Here is a 14,231-nt window from a genome sequence, read left to right on the forward strand (position 1 = left end):
TCTGAACCATAACATTATGGAAGGTGGAAAGTTTTATTCACATTGCTGAGATTGTTAGTCATCCCTTCCTAAAGCCTGAAGCACACCTAACATAATTTTTCTTTAAAGCCTTGTACAAGCAGCTCCTCAGCTCCTGTGACTTGTGAAGTGCCACTTTCAGAATCCATGCTACATGATCTGTGAGCTCACAGCTGTCCAGGTCAAACTGGAAAATACCAGGGGGAAAGCAGCAGCCTGCAGGGGTTGGTGTCACTGATTGTCACTGTGGGTGACACCGTCACTGGAGTCTGTCACACAGCCTGTGCTGAGACCTGGAGACAGAGTGGGAGCACAGCCTGGGCTGACACAGCTGGCACGGCAGCCTGCTCAGGGGAGAACTCTGCCATTTCTATCCCACAGCCTCCCATTTCCCCAGGACATGACAATCCAACGCTTTTCTGGATAAGTACAGGAATCAAACAAAATACCGTGGTATTGGACAAGCACTTTTCCACCCCAGTCTCCATGGCAACACCAGCATCTCTGGCATCTCACCAACATTTTTGGTCAAGGTGTATTGGGGATGTCCCAGATAAAGAACATTGGGAATGTGTCCACTTCAGTTATGGGTTTTGTTTTTTAAAAATACTGGGAATGCATTTGACCAGCTCACATTCCAGGTAACTTCAGCTCCTCGGAAAAGGTTACAGGATGTATCTTTCCACCAGCTGGAGTCTGGCTCATGTTTCCCTCTCCAAAAAGTGGCAAAACCACATTCCCTTCTGTAGCTCCTCCCAAGATTTATTATTTCAGTTCCTGGTACACTAGAAAATCCAGGAGGATTAGTCACTTCCCCATTCTCCAGATCCAGCTCTAGCGAGAGGCCTGCGGAGCAGACGCTGCCGGGTGTCACATGCCCGGTGCCCAGCTCCCGGCTCTCCAGTCCGCTGGATCATCACGGCCCTGCCCTGCCAGCAGTAACAAACATTCCCCTTCTCCCTGAAGTTTCTGGTTCCCGCTGACGCTGTCTCTCCTGGTGTGCGTGGAGAGTGCCTGGCGCACCTGCAGAGACCCGCTCTGGGGGTGACCTGCCGGCACTGCGGGGGGACAGGAGGCAGGGGGAGGCTGCGGGCTCCGGGGGCGTTTGGCAGAGTCCGTGAGGTGCAGGTTCCCGCTGGGCGCGGGGCTTCGGGCGCGGTGCGGGGTAGGAGGGGACGCGGAGTAAACAGCGAAGAACGACAGAGCGGGGATTGGGAGGGCAGAGAGATATTATATATACAACTGAAAGGACACCCACCAGCGGCGTTTCCGTAGTGTAGTGGTTATCACGTTCGCCTAACACGCGAAAGGTCCCCGGTTCGAAACCGGGCGGAAACACCAGCCGTGGGAGCTGCTTCTTTTTTCCGGACTACAGCACTATTCTCGGTTTCTCAACTCCCTGGCCAGAGTTATTTTATTTAGAGCCGCGGCGCGGCCCGGCAGGGATATTAAACCCGTTTTGCTCCCCGATTTGGCGAGCCGCCCCCGGCGCGGAGGCCGGAACTCGCGTCCCGGAAGGGGCGGTGGCGTCACCGGGGCATGGCGGCCTGAACGCAGCGCGCAGCCCTCTCTCCCCTCCGCAGGTGCGCGGGGCCCGCGGCGCTCGGGCCGGGCCGGGCCGGGCAGTGCCGGGGGGCGCGGGGGGACGCGCGGGCGGCGGGGCCGGGCCGAGCCGGGCGAGGCGAAGCGGGGAGGGCGCTGCGGGCTCCGTCCCGTCTGGCGGCGGGGCCGGGCCGGGGGCGCTGCGGGGTTGCGGGTCCCGCGCCCCGTTCGCTGCCGACGCGGCCAAAACTCCGGGCCCGGGAACCGCGCCGGCACCGAATGGCGAGCACTCCGGACTGCCGGTGCCGGTGCTGAGCGCAGTCCGGTCCGAGCCGCGCGGTCCGAGCCTCGGGCCGCTCCCCGGGGCCCGGGTGTGACACGGTGTGACGAGTCCCGGGTTTAGCCGGGCTAATCCCGGGGGGGGGGACCGGGAGCGCACGGCCTCTGCCCGCGCCCCCGCGCTCCGCCGCTGGAACCGCAGCTCGAGCAGCAGCCAGCATCTCGCTGTCCCTTGCTGCTGGCAGACTGTCCGGAGTGAGCGCGGACGCTCACTGATCTGTGATCATTAACTCTATTAAGGGGTAAAAAAGGTGAAATCCTGCACGTAAACTGATTTTATTTGTTTGTTTATGCAGATCGGAAAGTGTCTGCAGCGCGTTCTCAAAATGCAGTATTCCCATCACTGTGAGCACCTGCTGGAGAGGCTGAACAAGCAGCGAGAAGCCGGATTCCTCTGCGACTGCACCGTGGTCATCGGGGAATTCCAGTTCAAAGCACACAGGAATGTGCTTGCCTCCTTCAGCGAGTATTTCGGGGCCTTTTACAGAGATGCGTCTGACAATAACGTTGTCTTGGATCAGACTCAAGTGAAAGCTGATGGATTCCAGAAGCTCCTGGAGTTTATTTATACAGGAAACTTAAACCTTGACAGGTAACGTGCTATTAAAGGGGAATAGGGAAATAAACTTTGTGGTAAGGCAGAACTGGATTTTTTGTAATGAGGTCTGGAGACACAAATAGCAGTGGATGTGATTAATATTAATAACTGGAAGTTCATCTGTTTGCATGCTTTAAAATACCCCATGACATGCGACTGCCAAAATAAAGGTATGTTGTGTGATATTTCACTGGTTGATGGTTTCAGTCTCCTGCTGTTTCTGTCTGCTGTGGGAGAGATTAAACATCCTGCATGATTACCAGGATAGGGAAGGACAAATGTGTGTCTGGGGGTGAATTACAGTAGCCCTTTTTTTTTCAAAAACGCACAGGAACTGTGAATGTGGTAGAGACTTGAGTCTGAGGGATGGATGAGGATAGGCATGTTTTTAAAAGTCACATTTGTTAGAATTTGCATGATCTGTTACTTAAAATTTTTTATTACATTGCCCAAAAGAAATCACAGGAAAAGTGTTTCCCCTCATTACTCCATTGATTTTGTGCCTATTGTGCTGCTTCACATACAGGGAAGATGCTTTTTTCTTTGCAATGCCTTTTTCTCAGGGAAAGAGGTTTATCTCTCATGAGGCAGGTATGGCTACTTAGAAGTACCAAGTCCAGGATTTTTACATTTTTCTCAATATCTGTTGTCAAATGCAGGTTTAAAAACTGGGGTTTTTTTCTATTGAAGTGTGAAATCTCATACTCAATAATTTAAGTACACAGATGCAGGGTGTTTTTTTTTTTTTAAATTAGCTACAGGCATTAACAGCAGCAGAGATGAAATTAGTGATTGCTGCTTTGCCAGTTACTGTGCAGAGTTCTTGATGTCCACCTGGGACTGCAGCAGGAGAGTTTCTGGATTTTCTGAGCAGGTGGATCTCTGCAAGAAGAGGAAAGTGAAAGTACCATTCTTGCCCAGAGAGAACTATTTGGCTGTAGGTGACACCTGTCATGTTGTCCTGTGACCCTTCAGGGGATAGTGCAACTGCCTGCAAAGTCTGTTGTCCTCAGAGGTGGTGGATGCATGAGTGACAGCAGGAGGGTACTTTGAACCCAGCACTCACATAGTACAAGGTACTAAAACAGTTGTACTCCTATGGAAAGTAATTGTGGCAGGTTGTTTATTGTTAGAATAAGGTTGTTTACTATGAATCTCTCTTTAAAGTGCTGTAAATCCATAAATGCACTCATGGTACATGTTGCCACCTTTTCCATATAATTTTTTTCCTAAACCATCAAGGCGTGTGTGGCAGGAGCTGAAAAATAGAGTGTAATGGTTTAAATGAGGACTTCCTTGGTGTTACTGGTTTCTGTGTACAGATGATAAAGAATTAAGACTGTTGGTAAATCATTTTATGAAACAAGATTAAGACCTGCCACAGAAGTGCTGAGGTGAATGCACTGCTAGTGAGTTACCTGAGAATTTGACCAGAGGGTTTATGAAATGGTATTTTATGTATTTTATTTTCCAGTATTTTATCCCTTCATCCTGTAATTTCTGAGCTATTTGGACCAACAAGCCCACGTCTGGCCTCACCACCTTACAAGTTGACTTTTAACTTAAAATTCTACAAGAGGCATGTAACTAAAATAAAACCCCCAGTTTGAGGGTCTGCAACCCCACTAGACACGGACCTGCAGTTCAGGAATAATTGATAATTGACATTTTAGAGCCTTGGGGCACTACAGCACCGAGAAATTAAATGTTGTTGTGTGTTCTCAAAGTTACATTTTCTGACAGTATAACTCTTCTGCATCCCTATGTCCATTTGTGATACAGCTGGGGCAAAACAAGTATTTGCTTTGTCCAGAATGTTTCACCCAAGTCTTGTTTCCTTGCAGCTGGAATGTTAAAGAGATTCACCAGGCTGCTGACTATCTCAAAGTCGAAGAAGTGGTCACTAAATGCAAGATCAAGATGGAGGACTTTGCTTTTATTGCAAATCCCTCTTCCACAGAGACATCCAGTATCACTGGGAATGTTGAAATGAGCCAGCAGACCTGCCTCCTGACACTCAGAGATTACAATAATCGGGAGGAGAAGGAAGATGCTGCTGCTGCAGAGCTGGTTCAACCACAGGGAAAGAAAGCAGCTTTAGAAAAGAAATCTCCTCAACCCAAAAAGCGAAAGAAGAATTTCAGCCCCCCCAAAAGCACGGAGAATAAATCCCTACAATATCAGAACGAGGTGGCTGAGAACACATCCTTTGAGATGTTTTTAGATGCAAATAAGCTGGCCACCCACATAACAGAACAGGCTGCCCAGGGCAGTGATAACTCAGAGCTGCAGCTGGCAGCCGTGGTGGAGAGTGAAACACTGGCGGCACAGGATATCCTGGCCCAGACCATGGCAGCCAAACAGAAACGGGGAAAGCCTCAGCAGAGCTGTGCCCTCAAGGAGCACTGCATGTCCAACATAGCCAGTGACAAGGGCACTTACCAGCTGGAGACCTCTGGGGAGGAGCTGGACCAGAAGTTCTCCAAAGCCAAGCCAATGTGCAACACCTGTGGGAAGGTGTTCTCCGAAGCGAGCAGCCTCCGTCGGCACATGAGGATACACAAAGGGGTGAAGCCCTACGTGTGCCAGCTCTGTGGGAAGGCTTTCACCCAGTGCAATCAGTTGAAAACACATGTAAGAACTCACACAGGTAAGCCACTGGCTGTGTTTCATGGGCTGTGGAGGCCTGGGATCACACACTGCCTGGGAGTGCAGGACTAGAAAGATTCTGACTTCCTCTTCTTGAAATTTTGTCTTCTGTCATTGTGCATGCAGGGGTAGACCTGGAATCCTGATAACATGAAACGTTTCAGCATTTTTCAGTATGAAACCATAGTTTCAGTAGCTAGAGAGGACTTTACTAGTTTGAACATCTTCATTTCTGGAAAGACTTAGGACAGCTGGCTGTCCTTTAGCTCTGTAGGGTGGTGGAGTGGCCAAAAAGTACTGTCAGTAGAGCATGAAAAGTGAGCTGTGCTTGATAGAAGAATTTCTGTTTCTTTTTTTTAAACTTCAAAACATAATACATGTTTGAGAACAAGAGTGGGGAAAAAGTTCAGTCTTATAACTTGTCCCTTAGGGTTTTCAACAAAGGTAGGAGATTGGCTGAATAACTACATTTGCATTTTTAACCCAGTGTATTAGCATTTGGGGTTTTATTTCATAGATGTGCAGCTGAAATGTGTGATGGTGTTATGATCTCTGCATTCAGTAACATTACCAGGAGCTTGTGTCATATCAAGCATCCGAGAGAAATCATTTAGGAGCACTTAAACGTTTTAATCCACCATGTCTGACTTAAAAAGATGATGAACAACAAATTGCTGGAGCCTGGAAAAATGCAGGGCAGAAGTCCCTTGCTTGTCTTTCCATACATTCTGTATGTTGGAAAGATCTGAGCAGAGGTCACAGTTTTTCCAGGAAGCTGTGAAAATGTAGATGTGAGGAACAGCTGCAGGAGAACACCTTGCTCCTCTGTGACCTGGGGAGAGTTTCAAATTCTGTCAGCCAGGGTCTAACCAATGATTCACACACGAGGTGGAACTTAATTGCTGAATTCAGGGCTTTGTACCTCTGAGGGTATTGTCCTGGGAATTTTTGCAAGAGTGGGGAGAGAATTCCATGGTGTTGGTTGCTCGATGGCATGCTAGATGTCTAATACTTCTACTTTTGAAGTTTTTATGTACACTGTTTACTCATGGGGTTTGATTGTGCACTGTCACAGAGTGGAAGAGAAAGGCATTTTTATACTTTCTAGGACTGCAGAGTTGCACAAGCCCTTACAGGAGACAGTTCACCACTAAGAGGACATGAATAGTCAGAGAAGTACCTGTAACATTCTGCAGCAGATACTAGTGAGAAGTTAGGGAGCACTAGACTGTATGCTGAAGACGTGTTGCTGTTGGGACAAGCAGATGATTTGTTAATTTTAAGTATTCAGCATGATGAACAGACATAACCATCAGAGAGTCTGAAACTGAAGTGGCAGCATTCTTAAAATAATGTGGAGAAGCTGGCGCTATTAAAAACATTATTACTTTTTTTTTTACCCAAACATAGTGTGTTAAAAAATAGTCCCGTTATCCTCTGTGTTCTAGCAAATTCTACTTCAGTGGACTGATTACAGGATTTTCCAAGATGTTATTTATAAGAAGCATTAGAACAGACACCTGAGCTTTGGTCAGGTCATGGATTGCAAAGCTTTCTTATGTAAATACAGAGAGCACGAGGGTGTTGTTTTTCACCAGGGGAGAAGCCATACAAGTGTGAACTGTGTGACAAAGGCTTTGCCCAGAAGTGCCAGCTGGTGTTCCACAGCCGGATGCACCATGGAGAGGAGAAGCCTTACAAATGTGATGTCTGCAACCTGCAGTTTGCAACCTCTAGCAACCTGAAGATCCATGCCAGGTAGGCACAAGTGAGATCCTGCAAATGCGTTATCCTTGGGTTTATTTAAACACGAACATTTACTCCAGTGTGAGTAAGCGTTACACACGGATGTGATTTCTGCTCCTTTTCTCATGGGACTTCTCTCACAATGCCCATCAGAATAATTGTGCGGATGTACTCGCTCATTAAGGAGGAGATCTGTGCTGGATTAATGTACAACCTGAGTCCAGTATCCTTGTTTTAAACTTCTTGTAGCACCAGAGAGGAGAGAGTTCTGTGGCGGGAAGTGAGAGAAGTTCCATCTGCATGGGGCTTTTGGCAATTTCGGCAGGAGAAGGAACGATAATCCCACGTTAGGAATCATCATCTTATATTTCAGTACCCTAAAGTGCAAAGCATGCCGAGTTCCCGTGGTGCACGTCACCCGTGGCTCAGTTCAGCTGCCGTGGAGTCACAGACGTGCCGATCCCAGAGGGAGCAGACCGAGTTTCGCTCCGCAGCACCTGCGAGCTCACGCCGAGCTCGGTTGTCGCCTGTTTGCCGCACCCCAGAGCGGTAGCAGGAGGAGCAGGGCACAGAGCCCTCCCTGCCTCGGCCGTGGGTGCTGCTCAGGGGCTGTGTTGTTGCAGGAAGCACAGCGGGGAGAAGCCGTACGTGTGCGACCGCTGCGGGCAGCGCTTCGCCCAGGCCAGCACGCTGACGTACCACGTGCGGCGGCACACCGGGGAGAAGCCCTACGTCTGTGACAGCTGCGGCAAAGCCTTCGCCGTGTCCAGCTCCCTCATCACCCACTCCCGCAAACACACAGGTATGGGGCTCCTGGAGAGGGCCAGCGGCCCTGAAATCCACGCTGGGAGTTGTCATCCAGCTCTTTTCTCGTGGTGTTTGTCCTTTCATTCCAGTTTCGGGAGCGCTTTCTCCCATTGGATGTTATCTCTCTTTTGTTTTGATTTGTTCTTAGTGCGTATTCTGGTTTATGTATTGAAATAACAGCGTGCTTGTGTTTCCTTTAGGAGAGAAGCCATATATCTGTGGCATTTGTGAAAAGAGTTTTATTTCCTCTGGAGAGCTCAATAAACATTTTCGGTCCCATACAGGTCAGTTTTCAGACAAGCTGCTTCCTGCACAATAAATTACAATCTACTTTTACTATTTTGCCTTTAAAATACACTATATTGGTCTTTACTTGAAAGTAGAATGGTTTCTTAATTTATCTATCTTTTGGTTAACATAATGTAAAGAAAATACCCATTAATGTTTTTTTATTGCCTTCAGAGTAGTATCTGTGCCACAGCGTAGGTGTTGATGTATGATTGAGGCTTTACTTAAAGTGTTTGGGTCCTCTTGCTTTGTTTTAAACTATTACTCTGGAAATAATTATATTCTAATAGAGACACAGACAAGATAAGAGTTACAAAGTTGTATTTCAAAATAGAACATGGAAATCTGTTATCCTGTGTCTCTTAACTGTATTTCTTTTTCAACTTCAAGATTGTTCTCACTGCCGAATCAATTTTTTTCAGGTGAAAGACCATTTATCTGTGAAATGTGTGGAAATTCCTACACAGATATAAAAAATCTTAAGAAGCACAAAACTAAAGTTCACACAGGTGAGTTCCTTGTGCAAAGAAAGGTTAAGAAACCACATCAGCTCTTTTGCCTTTCATGCTGAATAAATATTTTTGCTCATCAAGGTCTAAAATTAAAAAACAAAGGAATTTTGGATAGTAGTTGTTTTTAGTTGTTCAGTAGTTGTTTTAGCCAGCCTGATTCAGCACTGGCTCCATACTCCTTGTCCTCTGTCCATCCTTGTGTATTGACTATAAATCCCTTGCCCCTGTCGTGTGGAAGAGTGAATAAATGGTGTCTGTGTACATCTGGATTGGGAGGGAGAGGGTAAGAAAATGAGCCATACACAGAGACAGCGTGGAATTTAGGAGGGCCCCGGTCAGCAGGAAGCCAGTGGTGAGGGCAGGGCAGCACTGAGTGTGGAGAGGGCCTGGCAGGGCTGGAGGGGTGATCTGGGAGAGCTGCCAAGGCAGGCCAGCTCTCCTGGAGAGACAGCAGGCAGCCAGGAGTGCCTCAGCACTGAAGTAACAGAGTTTGGAGCATGCTTTGGTAGAGGAAGGGTCAGATATCTGATGTGGCTTAGTCAGAGAGCCATCCAAGAGCAGTGGCTGGCTGCATTCCAGCAGGAAGGCAGCAAGGAACGCACTAACTGAGCTTCAATTAAGAATATAAAGTAATTCTTCAAGTGACTGGTTAAAATCTGTAATGTGTCAGGCTGGAATGGAGTTAAGAAATGGAATTGAGGAGTTAAGATACTTCCAAAGAAGTTTACAGACAAACCCTGCTGTTTCAGTTAAACCAGCCTGCTTGGATGTGGCTCTGGCTCTGAGACTTTCTGGGGTGGAAAAGCCCAAGGAAACTTTCATGATTGCATTTTTTTCAAAAGATCCTTTGTTCACTGTGATGTTAAGGACTTGTTATATTCTGTACCATGCCAAGGTTGGAATGCATCATCCTTCCAGTTGTCACACTACAAGCAGCAGCAGATAGGATTCCCAGTGCTTACACTGTACAGCTGGCCTGGCTTTGCAGCACGTGGTAGCACCAATATCCCAGCTGCCTAGGCAGCCTGTGATGCACCAGGTGTTGGCTCTGACAGCCACTGGAAAGAGCATTTACAGAATCTGTGCATGAGCTTTTGAACATTTCTTTTTCTTTCTTTCTTTTTGTTTTGTTTTGGTTTGGTTTTTTTTGTTTTGTTTTGTTTTGCTTTGTTTCCACAGGACCCGAAACTTCCCCTGATTCTACTGCGCTTGATAATTCTTTCCATGAACAAGAATCCATTCAGAGTCAGAAAAGTCCTTTATCAGAGTCCATAGATGTGAAGCCCTCTGAGATGTCTTTAGCACTTCCTCTCCCCATTGGGACTGAAGACCATCAGATGCTGCTCCCTGTGACAGGGAGCCAGTCCCCTTCATCAGAAACATTACTGAGATCTGCTGTGACTGGATATTCAGAACCTCAGTTTATTTTCCTGCAGCAGTTGTACTGACAGAGCAGTGCAAAGCCATCCAGATAGTTTGGTGGTGAACTTGGAAATGTTTGGTAAGATGAACACAATCAAACAACTAGTTATGCTCTCTGAATTGGATGTGTTGTTTTCCTCTGTGTAAAAACACCTGTAAGACATTTCCATTGTGCAGTGCTGAATTGTGCTAATCTACAATCAAATTTCTGTTTGTGATTAACACTGATTTCCAGGAGATCATTCCAGCAACACCTGCCTTAAGAATTCTCTGTTACATATGTTAATGTACTCTGGAGTTCTCTTCCCATGTTCCTGCTGATTTGATGTATCACAATGTCATTTGAGAACAGATATTTTAAGCCATATTTGATAGTTTAGGAAGACTGACCCAGAGGTGAAGGGAAAAATCATAATTTGGATGTATTAGTAAGCCTGCACTCCAGGGTGCTATAATGGTCCATGATGAAGGCAGGTCAGTGCTCTGCTGAGGTGCTTGCATAGATTTGCTGCTGGCTGCCAGAAGTGCCATCTTCAGGTGGAGCCTGACCAGAGGAAAAGGTTTGGGCATGTTTTCCTGACAAGGAGAGTAAAGGAGAGTTAATTTTTGTCTGAAATGTGGCAACTGGGAGGGTCCTAATGGCATGGATACTCTTGGGTCTTCTTTCCAACAAATTGCCTTTGTTTGTTTGTTTGTTTGTTTGTTTGTTTGAAGTGAATCCAGCACTCTTGTATCTTGTCCCAGATTTATTTTTCACATCCCTAAAACACCCTGGGGTTGGCACAAACAGCAACAACAGGAGAGCTGGAACATGCATGTTGTAGCTGAAGCAAAAAGATGCAGTGAGTTAATTAGTGAGGCATGAATCAGAGCTTTATAATCTTTTTTTTTTTTTTTTTTTTTTTTTTTTTCTGTAGTGCTGCTGCTTGTGCTAGGTAGGAGGTACAAAAGAGGAAATAAATCTTGCCCTTCACTGTGAAAATAACGAGTGAACACTACATGAGGAGGCATTAAAGAATAATACAACAGAACAGATTGATTTTCAGGCAAGGTTTTGTTAGAGTTTGACTGATTTGTTTTACATATATATAAAGTTTTCTGTACTGCTTTACCTCTCATGTCACTTGTCCACAGTAACTGCACAAAACTGGTACCTAGCAAGGCCCAAGTAAAGACAGGCTTTATTACCAGCAGCAGACATATTTAAAAAGCAACATTTTAATGTCTTGGTAAGGTCATAGAAGACTAGGTGACAATGTAAGTACTTTTCTACTCCATTTTGCCAGTTTGTGCCATTAACAATTGTAAGCATTGTTTATGTAATCATCAAACAGTAATGAAACAGTCATGATACTGTACCAACAATTCATTTAAAACTGTCCTTTGTTGGTTATTTACTTGGTGCTAGCATTTATTTCCACCGATGCCTTGTGTCCAGAGGCTGATAAATAGAAGAGCATAGAAGATACCTCTTAACTGATTCCGTTCTACATGGAGTAATAATTAATCTGCACCTTAATTAAACAGACTTGTGAAAAATTTCTTGAAGGATTTCATTTAAAGAGTCTGAAAATGGTCCCTTGACTCCTGAGTGTGACTATAATTTTTTTTCTCTTCCTACATGTTTGTAAAGTAATAGAACTTTTGCTGCTTTGTGTTAATTATTTTAGTATGGGGCATGTTTATAACCTGCTGCTTGGCCACATTTTGTGCTTTAATATATGGTAGATTTGCTGATGAAGCCTACTATGGCCAGCAGAAGTACAGCCGTGTTCAACAGGAGCATCCCTAATGCAGGAATCTCTCACACTGTCCCCACTGGAGCTAACTATTGCAGGGCTTTTAATTTCTCTGCTTTTCTGTCCCACATCACTTACAAACAGCTGATGTTCATAATGCTGGCAAAAGACAAAGTTCTCTGGTATTTTATTTTTGGCATTTCCCTTTGTCTCCCCTCTTGTCTCTTTTAGCTTCTGTTGTTGGTGTAGCCCCTGAGGGATTCCTCAGCTTTGCCATTTAAGACTGAAGAACCACAAAATTGTGATCTTGACTGTGTGTAGCTTGTACTAAGCTTCCTCTTTGCTGTCTCTCTCTGAAAGTAGAGCAGAAATCTTGGGATAGACATAGGTTTATTCATGAATACTGAGAAAGAAAACACCGTACAACTGATGACTTGCATATTTAAACAGCTTTGGAAGTCAAACTAATGGCATGCTGCTGATACCTGAGGAGCAGCAGCTCAGGATAGACATATCCAGGATAAATGACCAGGAGAGAGAATAGCTCTGGAAAGAAACCTAAACAATAACTACATTCCTACATAGAAAATGCATTCCATAACAGTGTTTGTTTGGACTGGTTTTATATTTCTGAAATTGTAGCTTATTACTGTATTCTTAGATTTCAGACTTTTTTAAAAAATACAGTGCTTAGATTTATACAGGATTTGTTTAGATACTTATAACAATAACAGTTGCTTTATTAGTAATTTTGTTTTCTTTATAGACAAGAAGATATTAGTTATTTTTTACAAGACAACAATTTTAACCTTTCTTAATAGAATACACAGGCTTGTAGTGTCTTGGAGCAATAATATAGTGACCTGCACTCTTGAGTCCCCATCTGAGAATCTTGATTTTTATCCTCACCTTTTGTGAAGATATCTCAGCTGCTGAGGTATGATCTCTACCAACTGTATTCATTTACTAGAATATAGATTTTAAATAAATAAATATATATAAATATATATATATATTTGTAGGTGTGTTCAGGCTGTAGGTCTGGACTGTACCTTTTGCCAATAGATGCATGGAAATCTGCTGCACATGTAAGTCCTAGGCTTAAGGGTTCTGGGTTCATTTTGAAGTACAAGGCTTATAACAGTATTGGTAATTTCTATAATGGATTAATATGGGAGAGCATGGAATCTTTTTAGGCATGTATCCTTGCAAAAGAAAAAAAGGAATTTCAATAATTCTATTAAGAGTAATACAAAGAATAGGACATGTTTTGTCACACTGCTGTTTCAGTCAGTTTTGCACTGAAGTTGGTGCAAGTTTTGCCTGAATAGTTTATTTGCATCTCTGAATTGAATGTTTGGAAGTACTTAGGTGAGAATAGCTCCTTGTATCACATTTACTTCTAAATTAGTGCCTCTAAGTGGGCACAAAGTACATGATGATCTTTCTGAAATCGTGCTACAAAACAATTTTCAAGTACAGACAAGTCCCACATGAAGGATTTCAGGGCTGTGATCCCAGAGAGGCTCAATAAGCCTTGCAGAACTAAGTTCAGATAAGGACTAATAACTGATTTTTTTGGTTAAATTATTTTTAAAGTATCTGCCATGTATATACAATTTTTCCTCTGTTATTTGTATATACCTCAACTCTCAATTTTATAATCCCCTGGGAAGGGAGGGAATTGTACATATTTAGCCTGAAGTGTTTTATGTTAGACTTTAATAAACTTTTTTTATAATTTTCCCTCACCTTGTGTCTCCTGTTTATAACTGCAAGGGGTAGCAACAAAAGCAGGAAGGAACCAGTCAGACACAACCCCTGTCCCCACTCTGGCATGAGGACCATGGGGGCCCCTGTAGCACACAGTAGGATTTGGGGGATCTCTGGTGCCCCTCTGCCCTCCTGGATCAGTCACTTGCCTTCATTTGCCTCCCCTCTAAAACTGGAGCAGAATAATGCCTTTCAGCAAGGTACAGTGAGATCTAAAAGCTGAAAAAAATGGTTTTCAGAGCAGGATTGTGCTTGCTTTAGCTTCTGAATAACTCAGAAGAACATGGCAAAAAAAAAAATCTAGCGTATGTAAATTCTCTCATTCCAAAGAACACAAGATACATTTTCTAAGAATTTCAAGGTCAGAGGAAGGAAGAAATAAAAGTCTCTGGCACAGGCCTCTTCAAGCAATACAGGGTTTTGCACAAATAATTGTTTTAATTTGCAGGAAGCTGATTTTTACAGAATTTGGTAGGAATTACTCTGCAGCCCTTTCTTACAAAGGAATATCAAAGAAAACTGTAACACATGAGCTGTTTTTATGGATGTTGTCAGTAATGAAGAGGGCTTTATGGGCTGAACAAGTTGCTGTTAAACAAGGGTTCAGATAGAGTACAAATACTTCAAACACATACATCAGCACTGTTAGATGCTATTTTACCTGATATATTTTGACTGTGATATTGTTGCCATCTTATCACATCACTTAAACCAAAATACTGCTGTTGGTAGAGTTGGGTACCTGTTACCACCTCAGATTAACAAATGTCATTCATACAAGTAAATTGAGCAGTGAAA

At 44.4% G+C, this 14,231-nt stretch overlaps 1 protein-coding gene and 1 non-coding gene across 2 annotated transcripts; both read left to right on the top strand.

Moving 5' to 3' along the window:
* Positions 1-1,283: 1,283 nt before the first annotated feature.
* Positions 1,284-1,356, top strand: TRNAV-AAC (transfer RNA valine (anticodon AAC)). Its single transcript has one exon. It is a non-coding gene; the product is annotated as a tRNA-Val (tRNA).
* A 194-nt stretch (positions 1,357-1,550) lies between these two features.
* MYNN (myoneurin) lies at positions 1,551-13,411 on the top strand. The gene is made up of 8 exons (XM_062499171.1): positions 1,551-1,601; positions 2,196-2,491; positions 4,342-5,147; positions 6,745-6,904; positions 7,516-7,694; positions 7,900-7,983; positions 8,410-8,496; positions 9,679-13,411. Exons 2-8 carry the CDS (start codon positions 2,226-2,228, stop codon positions 9,945-9,947), a joined length of 1,851 nt encoding a protein of 616 aa, XP_062355155.1. The 5' UTR covers positions 1,551-1,601; positions 2,196-2,225; the 3' UTR covers positions 9,948-13,411.
* The last annotated feature ends 820 nt before the right edge of the window (positions 13,412-14,231 follow it).

The sequence above is a fragment of the Cinclus cinclus genome, chromosome 10, assembly GCF_963662255.1.
Source record: "Cinclus cinclus chromosome 10, bCinCin1.1, whole genome shotgun sequence".
In the NCBI taxonomy this organism is placed as follows: domain Eukaryota; kingdom Metazoa; phylum Chordata; class Aves; order Passeriformes; family Cinclidae; genus Cinclus; species Cinclus cinclus.